This window comes from Sander vitreus, chromosome 9, assembly GCF_031162955.1.
Source record: "Sander vitreus isolate 19-12246 chromosome 9, sanVit1, whole genome shotgun sequence".
NCBI lineage: Eukaryota > Metazoa > Chordata > Actinopteri > Perciformes > Percidae > Sander > Sander vitreus.
Genome location: NC_135863.1, coordinates 22,780,291 through 22,792,794, shown reverse-complemented (window position 1 = coordinate 22,792,794; position 12,504 = coordinate 22,780,291). Strand labels below are relative to the sequence as shown.

Sequence of the window (12,504 nt, the reverse complement as noted above, 5' to 3'; positions counted from 1 at the left end):
AACCCCCGTACAAGTCATTAAAGTGATCATTACAATTTTAAAAATCCATTCTAAGACGGACTGGGAGCCAATGAAGGGATTTTAAAACCGGTGTGACGTAATCACATTAACAGTTATTGTTAAAAAAAAAAAAAAAAAGTCCCAGGACTAATGGAAACAAAAATAATAATGAGGTCGCTGTGAAGCTACGTTCAGCATCTTTTTCAAAGTAAAACATCGGGGTCACTCAGAAAGTTACATGTTGGTGCTGACAGCAGAATGTTTAATCAGAGCAGGTTCTCAGCAAATTGACATTTATATATAACTGAACCATTGTGGTGATGAAGTAGGGCACCAAAGTACTGAAGCCAATGTTCAAAGGATCTGTGTTACCACCAAACTAGGTCACTGGCCTCTTTAAGATGTTTAATTCGCGCAACAGAAATGACTTAAGTCAGATGCAGCTCACAAACAAGTCATCTGAGGGAGATGTAACAGTGGCTAAAAACTTGTTGGATTGTCTCTTGATAAGAAAACCTTAAAGGCACGGAAACGGCGTGAATTCTGGTGAGCTTTATCTGAACATATCTACTTACGTAACTTGATGATTTGCGGGGGTCATGTAGAAAACATGTAATAATTACTGGATTGAACATTATGTACTTTCAAGTTGTCTTCTAAAATCAAATGATCAGCAGAATAACACCATGTCACAAATGTCTTTTCTCCTATCTGATCTGCCATGGTGCATGTGTCGCAGAGCTCAAGTTCCACAAAACATTGTCTCTTCCTATTAGCCAGAACGTCTCCTGTACACAGATTGCTGAGGTAAGTTTTGAAAGTCACTGCATATGCGGAAATTCCCATAAAGTGATTCGTTAAAAAGAAATTGTTGATGAATTTGGTGATTTATGATTAAAAAAAAACTTTTTGTTGCAGCTTCTGAGTAATGCTGAGTGGGTTCTAAGAGTTTCAGAAAAATGAGCTGAAATGAATCTCCCCTCAACCCTTTGGAGATTCATTATTATACTTCTCAGTTTTTCCATCAAGCGTGAGTATAACAGTACCTATATATCCATTCATCCATCTATCCACATTATTACTGTTAGCTTGTTCCTGATCCAGTGAGAAAAACAGGATCTTACCCTTGCTTACCTCTGATCACAGAGGTGAAGTAAAAAGTGTTTCTATTATTTTTTTTTGTATAGAGGTTAAATGATCATGGAAAGACACATTTTTTCTATCAAACTTTTCTTGGCATGTGTTATTGCAAAGAAAGCAATGGGGATTGACAATAAAATGGAAAGAGAGGGGATAGTTTGCATCACAGGATCACATCCCTGCATCTTGGGATTTAAACATGTTTACCGTATGGCAGGTATTCAAATGTACCATCTAATTTGAAACCTTATAAAACAAATAAAATAATTCCTCACTTTGGATAGTACTGCTATGTGAACCTTTTGGGTCTGTTTTTTTTCTGGACAGATTTCTCTCTGCTCCCTGCTGGCTGCCAGCGCCTCATTCCCCTTGGCAACCTGACAGTAGAACCAGCTCCACCTTTCCTCATTGGCTCAAACCTGACTGTGTACTGCCACACCAATGAATGTAAACGGGGGTAAGAATGGTTGATATCTGATTAAAAAAAATATAGTACCTACATTTATGTATAAACTTAATTCAGATATGTAATAGCCCACATGTTCAGATGCAGTTATGTTACTGTATTAGTGTTACTAATTACTGTATACAGTTTCAGAATATCCCTGGAGCTGAATGGTGAGACTGTGAATTCTTTGAAGAAAGTAAATTGCACCACAATGATGTTCAGGCTGTTCAATGTCCGGATGCCACGATCTATACTGATCTGCGAGCTGAAGGGTTTCGATCAGAAGCCTCAAACTGTTAACGGACTGGACCTACATGGCGGGCGTATGTACAGTTGGCTCTTACGTGTCATAGTAGGCTTATGAATTGAAATTGAAAATTGAATTTTTTTAAAGAAAGGGCAATATTATCTGAAGAGAATTAATTCTGCAAACTATGTATATTGCCAGGTAGTTGTTAGTGTTTCGGGTGGATACTATCGTTATTCTGCATGGAGGCCACGGTGGACTTCATTTCTTCTTCATTTTGTTTCTCAAAATGTTAAGTTTAAATGACCTTTCTGTCTTACATTTTGAGGAAGCTATAGACACATTGAAAGGATTCGGTTAGAATCTCACTTGCAGACTAGCTCCCATTATTCTCTGTGGGAAAAAAGTAATATTACACTTTTTGTCAATGAGCAGTATTGTAGACTGTTAATTAGACTGTTAAAATTACGGTGATTTGCTTCATTGTTTGTCTCTTTTGTGCAGTCCCTCCAGATAAACCTGAACATATTATGTGTGAACTGTCAAGGAGCTCAGACTTCATAGACTGCACATGGGAGAGAGGACAGAAAACACACATCCTTACTACCTACAACATTTCAGTCAACAGGTATGGTGTTATATTTAGGTCAAATTAAGCTATTATTATTGTTTTCTTTGTCAGTATGTGCTTTTGACAAGAGCAAACCTTATTTTTAACATATTATATTATCAGAGAAAATGGGACCCAGATACTTTTTGATCAGATCCAGGATGCTGAAGAAATCACCATACCCCGAGCAATGATTGATGAAAACACAAAATACCAGTTGATTATCACTGCTTACAACCACTTTGGAGCATCACAATCTGATCCATTCACCTTCTGTGTAAAGGATATAGGTAAGCTGCCATTTATGTTGAATACACTTATTAATTTCACTTGAATACACTTATCTTTATGAATGCGAGTGCATCTACGCAGTAGAAGTATTTTCTGGAGAAATGAGTCAACCTGTGAACTGTCGTTTTGTTCTATCGTCAAAGTTTGACTAATTTGACTTGGCTACTTTTTCTCTGTTTTTGGATTATTTCTTTGAAGTGAACAGTTGGCCCGCTGCCTCGTCCCACCTTTGTCGCTGTTTCAGTTAACTTTTTAGAGTTTTGACATCTGTTGCAACAGACTTTTTGAGAATATTTGAGTCATTGATGAATAAGTAACTGGGAGTGCTGGGAGCTCATCATGCTGGATAATCACTGCCCTTTGTGTGCATGCTTTTTTATGTTCTTTTGTATTGCAGTGATACCAGACACACCATGTATCATGCAGATAGAGTTTGGGAATAACTCCATGACAGCCATATTGCAATGGAAAACCTCTGAATCCTCAGAGCATCTCAGATCCGATGTCAGGCTCCGCACAGATAATGCCGCCTGGGTAAATTGATTTTATGATACCCATGATAGCTTTGTGGTTATTTGCAGAATCAGGCAATGTGCGGGTGACGCAATGTCTTGATGTTTTCTAGGAAGTGGGCGAGGAAACAGAACTCAGTGAGGGTCTGATACAAGTGGACGGACTGAGGCCTCTGACTGAATATGAGTTCCAGATGAGAACATGTGACACGTCCAGGTCAAACTCCAGCAAAAGGTCCTTCTGCAGCAAATGGAGCCCATCTGTGGCGGGGAGAAGTCCTGGGAAAGGCAAGCTCACAGTTTTTACTTATCATGTAACAGAGGCAATCTAAATGTGATAATGTGATAGTTTGTCGTCACTCATACAAAACCCACATCTTGTGGTTAAACTTATCTTTAGGTCCATCTCAGCAGCTGCATGCGTGGAGGATGTTAGGCAGCCTGGGTACCAATGGGCTGCGGATGGTGACTGTTTTGTGGCAGGTAATGTGTCATAGCTATTCATTATGTCTGGCTTTTAAAAATTGATATAACCCATTTTGTAATACAAAGTTATACAAAATACCTGAAATATGATACATTTATCGAGAAATACGTACACTACTTATTGATTAAAGGTCCTACATCATGCTCATTTTTAGGTTTCAAACTTATATTTTGGGTTTCTACTAGAACATGTTTACATGCTTTAATGTTCAGAAAACCCGATTTTTTTCATACTTTCAGTCTGAATATACCTGTATTCACCTTTTGTCTAAAACGCTTCGCTTTAGCACCTGTCTTTTTAAGCCCCCTTCCCAAAAAGCCCAGTCTGCTCTGATTGGTCAGCATTCCCGTCTCTACATCATTATTTTAGCTGAGCAATAACTGTAACGATACTGTAGCGGCACTTTCTATCTATATATATATTATAGTTGTGACATCACAACCTTACGGAAGTACAGATGGCTCGTTTAAAGGGAAAATTTCTGAATACACACTGTGTGCATTTCTCTGTGAATTGATTCCCCCCCCATGAAAACCACAAGTTGTTGTTTTTACACTTTAGCTTTTGTACGAATTAAACATAGGAGTTATGTGTCAATTAGTGAGCATTAAATGTGCTGGTAGGTGGATTTTGTTAACATTGGACTGAGCCAGGCTATCGGTTTTGCCATGTTTCCAGTTTTTATGGAGCGCTAAGCTGCCCATCTGTTCGCTGTGGGTTCGTATTTAATTGGCAGATATGACAGTGGTATCAATCTTCTCATCTAACGTAAAGAATAACCATATTTCCCAAACTGTCAATGTATTCCTTAAAAACGTACTTACTGGATGATGTCGAAAAGATGATGATGGATGGACTTCTTCCCCAGCCTCCATCACCAGATGATTACACTGGTGCAGTGCAAGAGTACAAGATCTTTCTGGGTAATGACCAGAAACAGGAAGTGACCAGTTGTGCAGCTTTGAGCCCATGTTCAGTTCAGGTACCAGCAGAGGTCCAGGCACTAAGCATCAGTGCTGTCACCTTGTATGGAATGTCTCCACCGGCTAATGTGCCACTCAGACTCTCAGGTACACAAATATTAGACACAAAAGATCAAACCGAACAAAACATGTTTAAGTTGTCAAGAAAAAAGGCCAATAAAGTGTAATAATTTCTTGGTATCTAACTGTTTAGGTGATGTCAGATCTGTTTTGAGACTGTTGGCTCCTGCAGCAAATGGCAGTGCTGTGTTTGTCTCCTGGTCATGGCCGGGGGAAAAACAACGCTCAACATCTGGAGGAGAACCACTGCACTATGTGTTAGAATGGACAAGTGTACCTGCGGCAGAGCTGCAGTGGCAAAAAGTGGCTAAAGATCAAAACAACACTTTAATCACAGGTACACAACACACGGAAAATATATGAAATAACACAAAACAATTGCATCACATAAAAAAAAAAAAGCTTTTATCCATAACATGACCAAAGACATGCACTTAGAAAAGACATCAACTGAGATAAAGCAGCGGCCTCTTGTGGGCAGTTGGTGAATTACACTACTGTGTGCTTTTCTAATTTTACTGTATAAAATGTACTGTATACTGTAACTGTTGAGAATTTAAAATGAATAATCTTACTACAGCTGCAGCCAATATTCATAAGCAAAGTTGAATGTTTTGTGAAACCTAGTAGAGCTTATGGTGATAGTATTGTCTCAGGCCTGACTGCAGGTGTGAGGTACAATGTCTCTCTGTATGCTGTGACCACCAGAGGTGTCAGTGCTCCATCATCCCGTCTCGTCTACTCCAAAGAACAGAGTAAGATTCATAAATGCCACATAAACACAAAAACAGTTTATTCCTATATTTTTAATTTTAAATGTATATAATGTGATAGATTTTGCACATGAGGGATTCAGAAATCACATGTTATATAGCCTTTATATACTCAATCTACACTCATTATCTGGTCTTTGTCTCATTTGTACGTGTTTTAGAGCCAGTGTGTGGTCCAAATGTGTCAGTACTGGTACATGAGGCCAGACGGATCCAGATCCAGTGGGATGAGCTGCCTGTAGACAAGCAGAAAGGCTTCATCACAAACTACACAATCTATCTCCAGATGTTGGACTTCAGCAACACACAACTCAGCAGTGAGCAGTTGCACCGTGTCCCTTTGTGTGGGATTGTCTTCTTTATGTGAACATAGCCAGTGGTGTAGTCTAATGTATTTTAGCGGGTATACTACACTACATAAATATATGGACCAGAATGGATATATCAAAGTGGGGGGTCTGGGTGTCCTCCCCCAGGGACATTTTGAGCATCACAGACTTCATTTCCTGCATTCTGATAGACTTTTTTGCACCAATTTACAGTGGAAATACCTTTATTTAGCCTTTGTGAAGGAAAACACAGATGACAATTCAAAATATATCAAAAATATGATGGAAAGTATGTTGTTACGTGTCATTGGGCATTTTTAAGTGGGTATATGGAAATCCCGGAGCTTTCTTAGTGGGTATACTGTGTATACCTGCCTCTCACGTAGACTACGCCACTGAATATAGCTGAACGGACTGATTAATTAAACGATTACTGGATCGGCAGAAAATTTATCAGGAGCTATTTTGATAATCGATAAATTGCTTAAGAAATGTTTTTCTTACAATTAGTGGTTCAAAATTTCGTACAAATTTTGCTTTTCTTTGTCTTATGTGATTGAAAACGGAATATTTTAGTTCTAAATTGTAAGTTTGACAAAGCAAGTGAATTTAAGACTTCCCTTTGGTATTTGGGACATTGTGAAAAACATTTTAAATAACTAATCAAGGAAGAATTCGGCAATGAAAGTAATTGTTAGTTGCAGCCCTCCCTGTGAACATATGAACATATGTAGGCTGTTCTAGCCAGTCCATAATACAAAAGATGTTCTGCATTTTCATCTACTTTTTCAATGCTGTGAGCACCACAAACAATAGTCCATTCACCTCCATACCGAGGGTGTGTGTGTGTGTGTGTGTGTGTGTGTGTGTGTGTGTGTGTGTGTGTGTGTGTGTGTGTGTGTGTGTGTGTGTGTGTGTGTGTGAGAGAGTGTGCTTTACCTAGCATGCCTATGTGTATGCACACATGTGGGGAAATTACATATGCAGTAGTATGCATGTATTGTGTTTCACAAGCCACTGTTACATAAAGGAAAATGTACAGCCAGCATTCCATTGATACTCTCCTCCCACAAAGCGTCAGTGCATCAGCAGGGTATTTCACCACTCACTTCCAGTAATATGGTGAAAGTGGAACAGCAACCTCATGCTTGCTTGTTTTATGCTTTTGTTATTTGTTTGTTATTTATAGCCAATATCCACATAAGAAAGAGAGTCAATGGAGCATAACAAATGTTAAAACATTGATTAAGACAATACATCACCATACATTGACAGTTTTGTCTCAGAAAGCCCGGCTTTTAGTTATATCCTATAAACCTCTTGTTGTTCCAAACTAATTGTTTGTTTGAATATGTATTTGGCAACTTTCCTGACATATAACTGAGGACTGCAGATGTTTACTAGTGAGCAAATTGATGTTTCAAACACTGGTTGTCATCATTTTCTCAGTGCCTTCAGTGAATCATAGAGTTTTCTAGAACTGGCTTTGACCACTAACAGGAAGCCATGTGGCTGCATGCACACATGCAACCGCTTAGCTGTTACTAACCTTCATGCTTCATAAACTATTTCTGGAACCTTAGTGTAAAAACACCTGAGAGCTTCCTTTTTCTCTTTCTTATGTGACATGTTGTGTGTCTACTGGATACAGTCGCTCTTTCGTTCAGTCATTTCATCTAAAGTTTTACTCAAAATAACTGAAATATCTTATTCCTAATATTTTTTGCAGTTACTTATATCTCAAAACATAAATTATCACATTATAATGAATTATCAAAATTGGGGGATAGTCTGGAGATAGCAGGTAAGGCTGCACCGCACTGATAAAAACAGATTTTAGCCTTTATCTACATACTTTTGCATTCTAGGGTTTAAATTGAAGTTCTTTAAAACGTTAAACTCAGGTCGAGAATGAGACATTAGCATGAGCTGAATGTACAGGTAGCTATTGAATTAAGGCAGTTGATCTTGCCTAACTGCATTTTTTTTTTTTTAAATGGTTCCTAACCTGGGGGTCCCGATGGCCAAGGGGGTCATGAGATAATTTCCATGGGTCGCCAGACGGTTGTGGTGAAAAAAGTAAAATAACATTTTAAAAATAAAATGACATAGAGACTGGGGAATGTTTTTGACATTACATCGACTGTACCAGTGATCAAATTTTCTTATAAGATAGATAGATGTTATTGCGTGTGTTTTCGAGAGTCAAAGTGTGCATGCACGAGTTTCTGATTCTGTTCCCGGTGGGTCAGTGGGAGAGAAAAAGTTGCATCAAGCTAAAAACAAAGGTTGGTGGTTCGATCCCTGGCCCCTCTCTACATGTCTATGTGTCCTGATGTTGTGCCATCAGTGTGTGATTGCGCATGAATGTTAATTTGATGAGCAGGTGGCCCTTTGTATGGCAGCCTCGGCCACCACTGTATGAATGTGTGTGTGTGAATTGGATGAATGTTGCCTGTAATGTGTGTGAGAAATGCGCTATATAAATGCAGTCCGTTTACCATTCCTTTTCCAGAGACGGTGTCTGCCTCCGGCCCCAGACAGACGTGGCTGGACTGTCCTGAAGGAGCTCTGGCTCTGCAGCTGACTGCATCCACCTCAGCAGGAGAAGGGCAGTGGGGGAACCGGATCTGCTCTCAGCCGGAAACCCCTGCAGGTCAGTCTCCTGCTGCCATCCCATGTACCCAAACATCAACCTATGAAGCCTGTTCTGTGAAAGCACTTGCCTGTAACTTTAATTCCCCTCCATTTTATGCAAGAAATCATTAGGTGGAAAGATTAAAGAGAACTTTGTTTTCTTAACTTTTTGACAGCTACTCTACTAAACTGTTGTGTCTTTCTCTTCTTGTATCCTGTAGTAGGCCTGGTGATTTGGACTGTTTTCATCCTTACCCTCTTTATAGCGATCATAGCCAACCTGATGTGCTGGAGTTGTGTGAGGGAAAGGTATTTTTAAGCATTATTCATGCCTGTATAACATTGTTTGATGGAAAACAACAGTTAGACAGTAATCATCTAGTAATAGTGAAAGTATTATGTGGATAAACATCACTTTCTCAATCTTCTGCAACTGATTTTGAATGTGCATAGGTTTTGTTTTACTAGTAACCAGGATGGATGCCACTGTGGCTAATTTCATGAAATGCCACATGAATAAGAAGCCACGCGATTAACATGAACAGAAACCCTGTTGAGAAGATTATACTCTGCATATGTGGTCAAAGCACCCCAATCTGATGGTGGTTTAAGATGTGGAGATACTGAGTGTGTGCTTTATGAAATATGGCAGAGATATTCAACAGGGGGTCATCAGAGTTTGTGCAGGGGGGCCGTTAAATAATTTGTTTACAAAATAGTTTTTCAAAACTTTCTTTTTTCAAGAATTAATATATGTCTGAAATACACATTCAAATGAATCTAACATTTTAATAGCAAAGATACATTGGCCTATTTGTGAAATATATATATATGTCTTTCTCTTTTAGCTAAGGGGTCCTTGGCCTGAAAAATGTTGAAGACCCCTGAAATATGGAATTGCCATCATTAGTAATAAACAGTAGTGGAATAGAAATGTTTTCTAAATTCTGTACATTTTGCATCATTACTGCATCAGATAATAAACTACAATTATCAATAATGGAAAAACTGCTCTGCCTTTTAAAACCTAATTTTCTTTCTTTCTCAGGATAAAACAGAAATGTATATCATGGGGACCTGCCTGGCTAAATGAAACCTTACCAAAACCAGAAAACAGTAATGCCATCAGACTACTGGAGGTAATCAATTTGAGCTGATGAAGCCAGATGTGTTGAGATTCATGCTTCCCTCTTTTAATGTGAAATGTGAAAAACAGCAACAGCTAGCAACTGCACTAACACAAGTACACAATACAAGCATAGTTATATGCTATCAAAGATATTTCCTAAAAGACAGAAATCAATCAATTACTACCATTGTAATACAATTTCTAAACATGCTAAAAAAGTTCTAGAGGTTCACCAGTCAGGACTGCAGCAGGAAGTAATGTCAGTTGTCACTTTCTGCTTTCACTCTGGCAACGTGCAACTTTGTGAGCTGCTGCAAATAAACACCAGAAATTTGATAAAAACATACTTGCAATATATTCATCACTTATGGCTTTCTTTTGTTTGTTTTTTTGGTCAGCAGCAGTACGAAAGCGAACTGTCCTTCTCGTCCACCCACAGCGACCCTCCGCTGTCGCCCATCAGTTTGATCTCTCAGGAGGAGAGGGACGACGTGTACCCCACCATCCACATCGAAATATCCCAGGTTGAATCACGACCCACAGAACCAACAACAGAGACACCTTTGCTAATGTCAGATCCCGGAACAATGCTTGTTGACAGCCAGCCGGAACATGTCAACTACAAACCCCAGATTGCTACATTGGCTCCACAGGGAGAAGAGGTGAAGGAGACAGAAGAAGAGCAAAGGGACGTACCATCATTTTGGGAGGAAGACAGATGTGTGAGATTTGGAGTATTGCTGGAAGGCTTTCTTTCCAGTGTGGAAATGGGTTTTACTGATCAACCTCTGGGGCAGACTCTGAGCTCTGATAGCGGTCTTTTGTGGCCTAAAACTCCCAAAACAACAATTGCCTTGAATGGAGGCTTCTCTCTGGAGAGGAGGGCAACTGAGAACGATGTAGAAGCAGACTCACTCTCTCTGGATTTACAGCAGGGTGAAATAATGACTCCTGACACAGCTGACACTTGTTCATCTCAGTATACAGTTCAGACAACACTGAAAAGTGGTTATTTCCCCCAAGCAGCTGCTGTGAGCAGCACTGCACTCTGTGATGCACAGAGGTAGCAGGGACGATGGGAATGGCACAAACAGGACAATGTGCACTCCTAAACAGATTTTTAAGAAAGCATTATATCCAATCACCACTTCACTGACCTCAGTGAATATGTGTAATCAGTGAAAATCATTCTTCACATGATCTGTGATTATGAACAGCTCTGTTCAAAACTAAGTTAAGAAATGTATAAGAAATGTTTATGTTGAATTTGACTGAAGTGTTTAATAGTCACTATAATTATGTTGGCACCTCGTTCTATATATTCATACTTTATAAAGTAACTAATGGTTTTGTTAATGTAAAGATTTTTGCAAGCGTATATATCATATCCACCTGCAGCAGAACTGCCTCTGTCAATCGATCCACCATATTGGTCTAGACTGAAATATCTCTGTTTGGATTGCCATGAAGCTTGTACAGACATTAACGGTGCCCAGAGGATGAATCCTAATGACTTATGATGCCCTGACATTTTCTGTAGCATCACCATGAGGTTAACATTTGTGATTTTAAATTAAATATCTCAACAACTATTGGATGAATGCCATGGAATTTGGCCCACACATTCATGTTTTCCCCAGGATTAACTGTAATATCTTTGAAAATCTTTTCATCTAGCACCGTCATCAAGTTAATTTGTTAATAAAGGATGTGAGTTTCTTACTTTGTAATAAGCCACCAAGTCTGCAGTTGTAACTAGAAAATGCATTTCCTGCAGAAAATGCATGTGAATGCTAAAAAACTATATTGATAAAGCTAAACTGGATTGCTAGCTTAACTGCGTAAGAAGAAGGTGAAGTAGTGAGAATAGTTAGACAGTGGAAATGGGTTTTAATAAGTATGAATTTGAACATTTGAATAACATCACTAATGTAAAAAAGATGCAGAATATTTAAAGGTTTTTGAAAAGCTAACGCTAAACTAATTATTGGCTTTAAAAGTTCAATAATGCCAAAAGAACATTGCACTTCTTTTGAATTTATTTTCTAACTTAAAGTATAAAAAAATAGTATTAAAATGTCTATAAAAGTCATAGAATAGTATGTCAAAAAAAGTGGTAAAAAGTCATAGAATAGTATGTCGAAAAAGTCAGTATAGCATGTCAAAAATGTCATAGAATAGTATGTCAAAAAAAGTGGTAAAAAAAAGTCATAGTATAGTATGTCAAAAAAAGTCATAGTATAGTATGTTGAAAAAAGTCATAAAAAAGGCATGTTATAGTATATCGAACAAAGGGATAAAAAGTCATAGTATTGTATGTTGAAAAAAGTGATAAAAAGTCATAGTATTGTATGTTGAAAAAAGTGATAAAAAGTCATAGTATAGTATGTCGAAAAAAGTCATGTAAAGTATGTCGAAAAAAGTCGACATACTATACTATGACTTTTTTAATGGCTTTTTTCAACATACTATGCTATTACCGTTTTCAACAAACTTATTTGATGGAACGGTGTTTTAGTGGTCAGCACAGCTACGTTGAAAAAAGTGATAAAAAGTCACAGTATAGTAAGTCTTTAAAGGTCGTGAAAAAAAGTCATAGTATAGTACGTCAAAGAAAGTCTGGAAGAACAGCCAAACTCCACACAAAAAGTCCCTGCTCAGGCTGAGGATCGAACCAGGGAACAGGGTCTGCAGAGCCTATTTGCTGGTGCTGGTTGGAGGTGTGCTGATCACTAAGCCACCATTCCACAAAATAAGTTTGTTGAAAACGGTAATAGCATAGTATGTCGAAAAAACCATTGAAAAAGTCAAAGTAATGCATGTCAAAAATAGTCATAGAATAGTATGTCGAAAAAAGT

General features: G+C 38.4%; 1 protein-coding gene across 5 annotated transcripts; it reads left to right on the top strand.

Moving 5' to 3' along the window:
- The first annotated feature begins 704 nt into the window (after positions 1-704).
- On the top strand, positions 705-11,238 carry il23r (interleukin 23 receptor). 5 transcript variants are annotated; one of them, XM_078259365.1, is made up of 17 exons: positions 705-807; positions 919-1,030; positions 1,468-1,597; positions 1,733-1,911; positions 2,340-2,463; positions 2,569-2,735; positions 3,134-3,270; positions 3,362-3,536; positions 3,649-3,731; positions 4,604-4,805; positions 4,912-5,115; positions 5,435-5,533; positions 5,713-5,868; positions 8,396-8,536; positions 8,739-8,826; positions 9,566-9,656; positions 10,048-11,238. In XM_078259365.1, the coding sequence occupies exons 2-17, from the start codon at positions 970-972 to the stop codon at positions 10,711-10,713; spliced, it is 2,703 nt and encodes a 900-aa protein (XP_078115491.1). In that variant the 5' UTR covers positions 705-807; positions 919-969; the 3' UTR covers positions 10,714-11,238. The 5 variants fall into 5 exon arrangements, with proteins under 5 accessions (XP_078115491.1, XP_078115490.1, XP_078115489.1 ...); XM_078259364.1 differs by having other exon boundaries at positions 10,045-11,238; XM_078259363.1 differs by having other exon boundaries at positions 4,577-4,805; positions 8,742-8,826; positions 10,045-11,238.
- Positions 11,239-12,504: the final 1,266 nt, after the last annotated feature.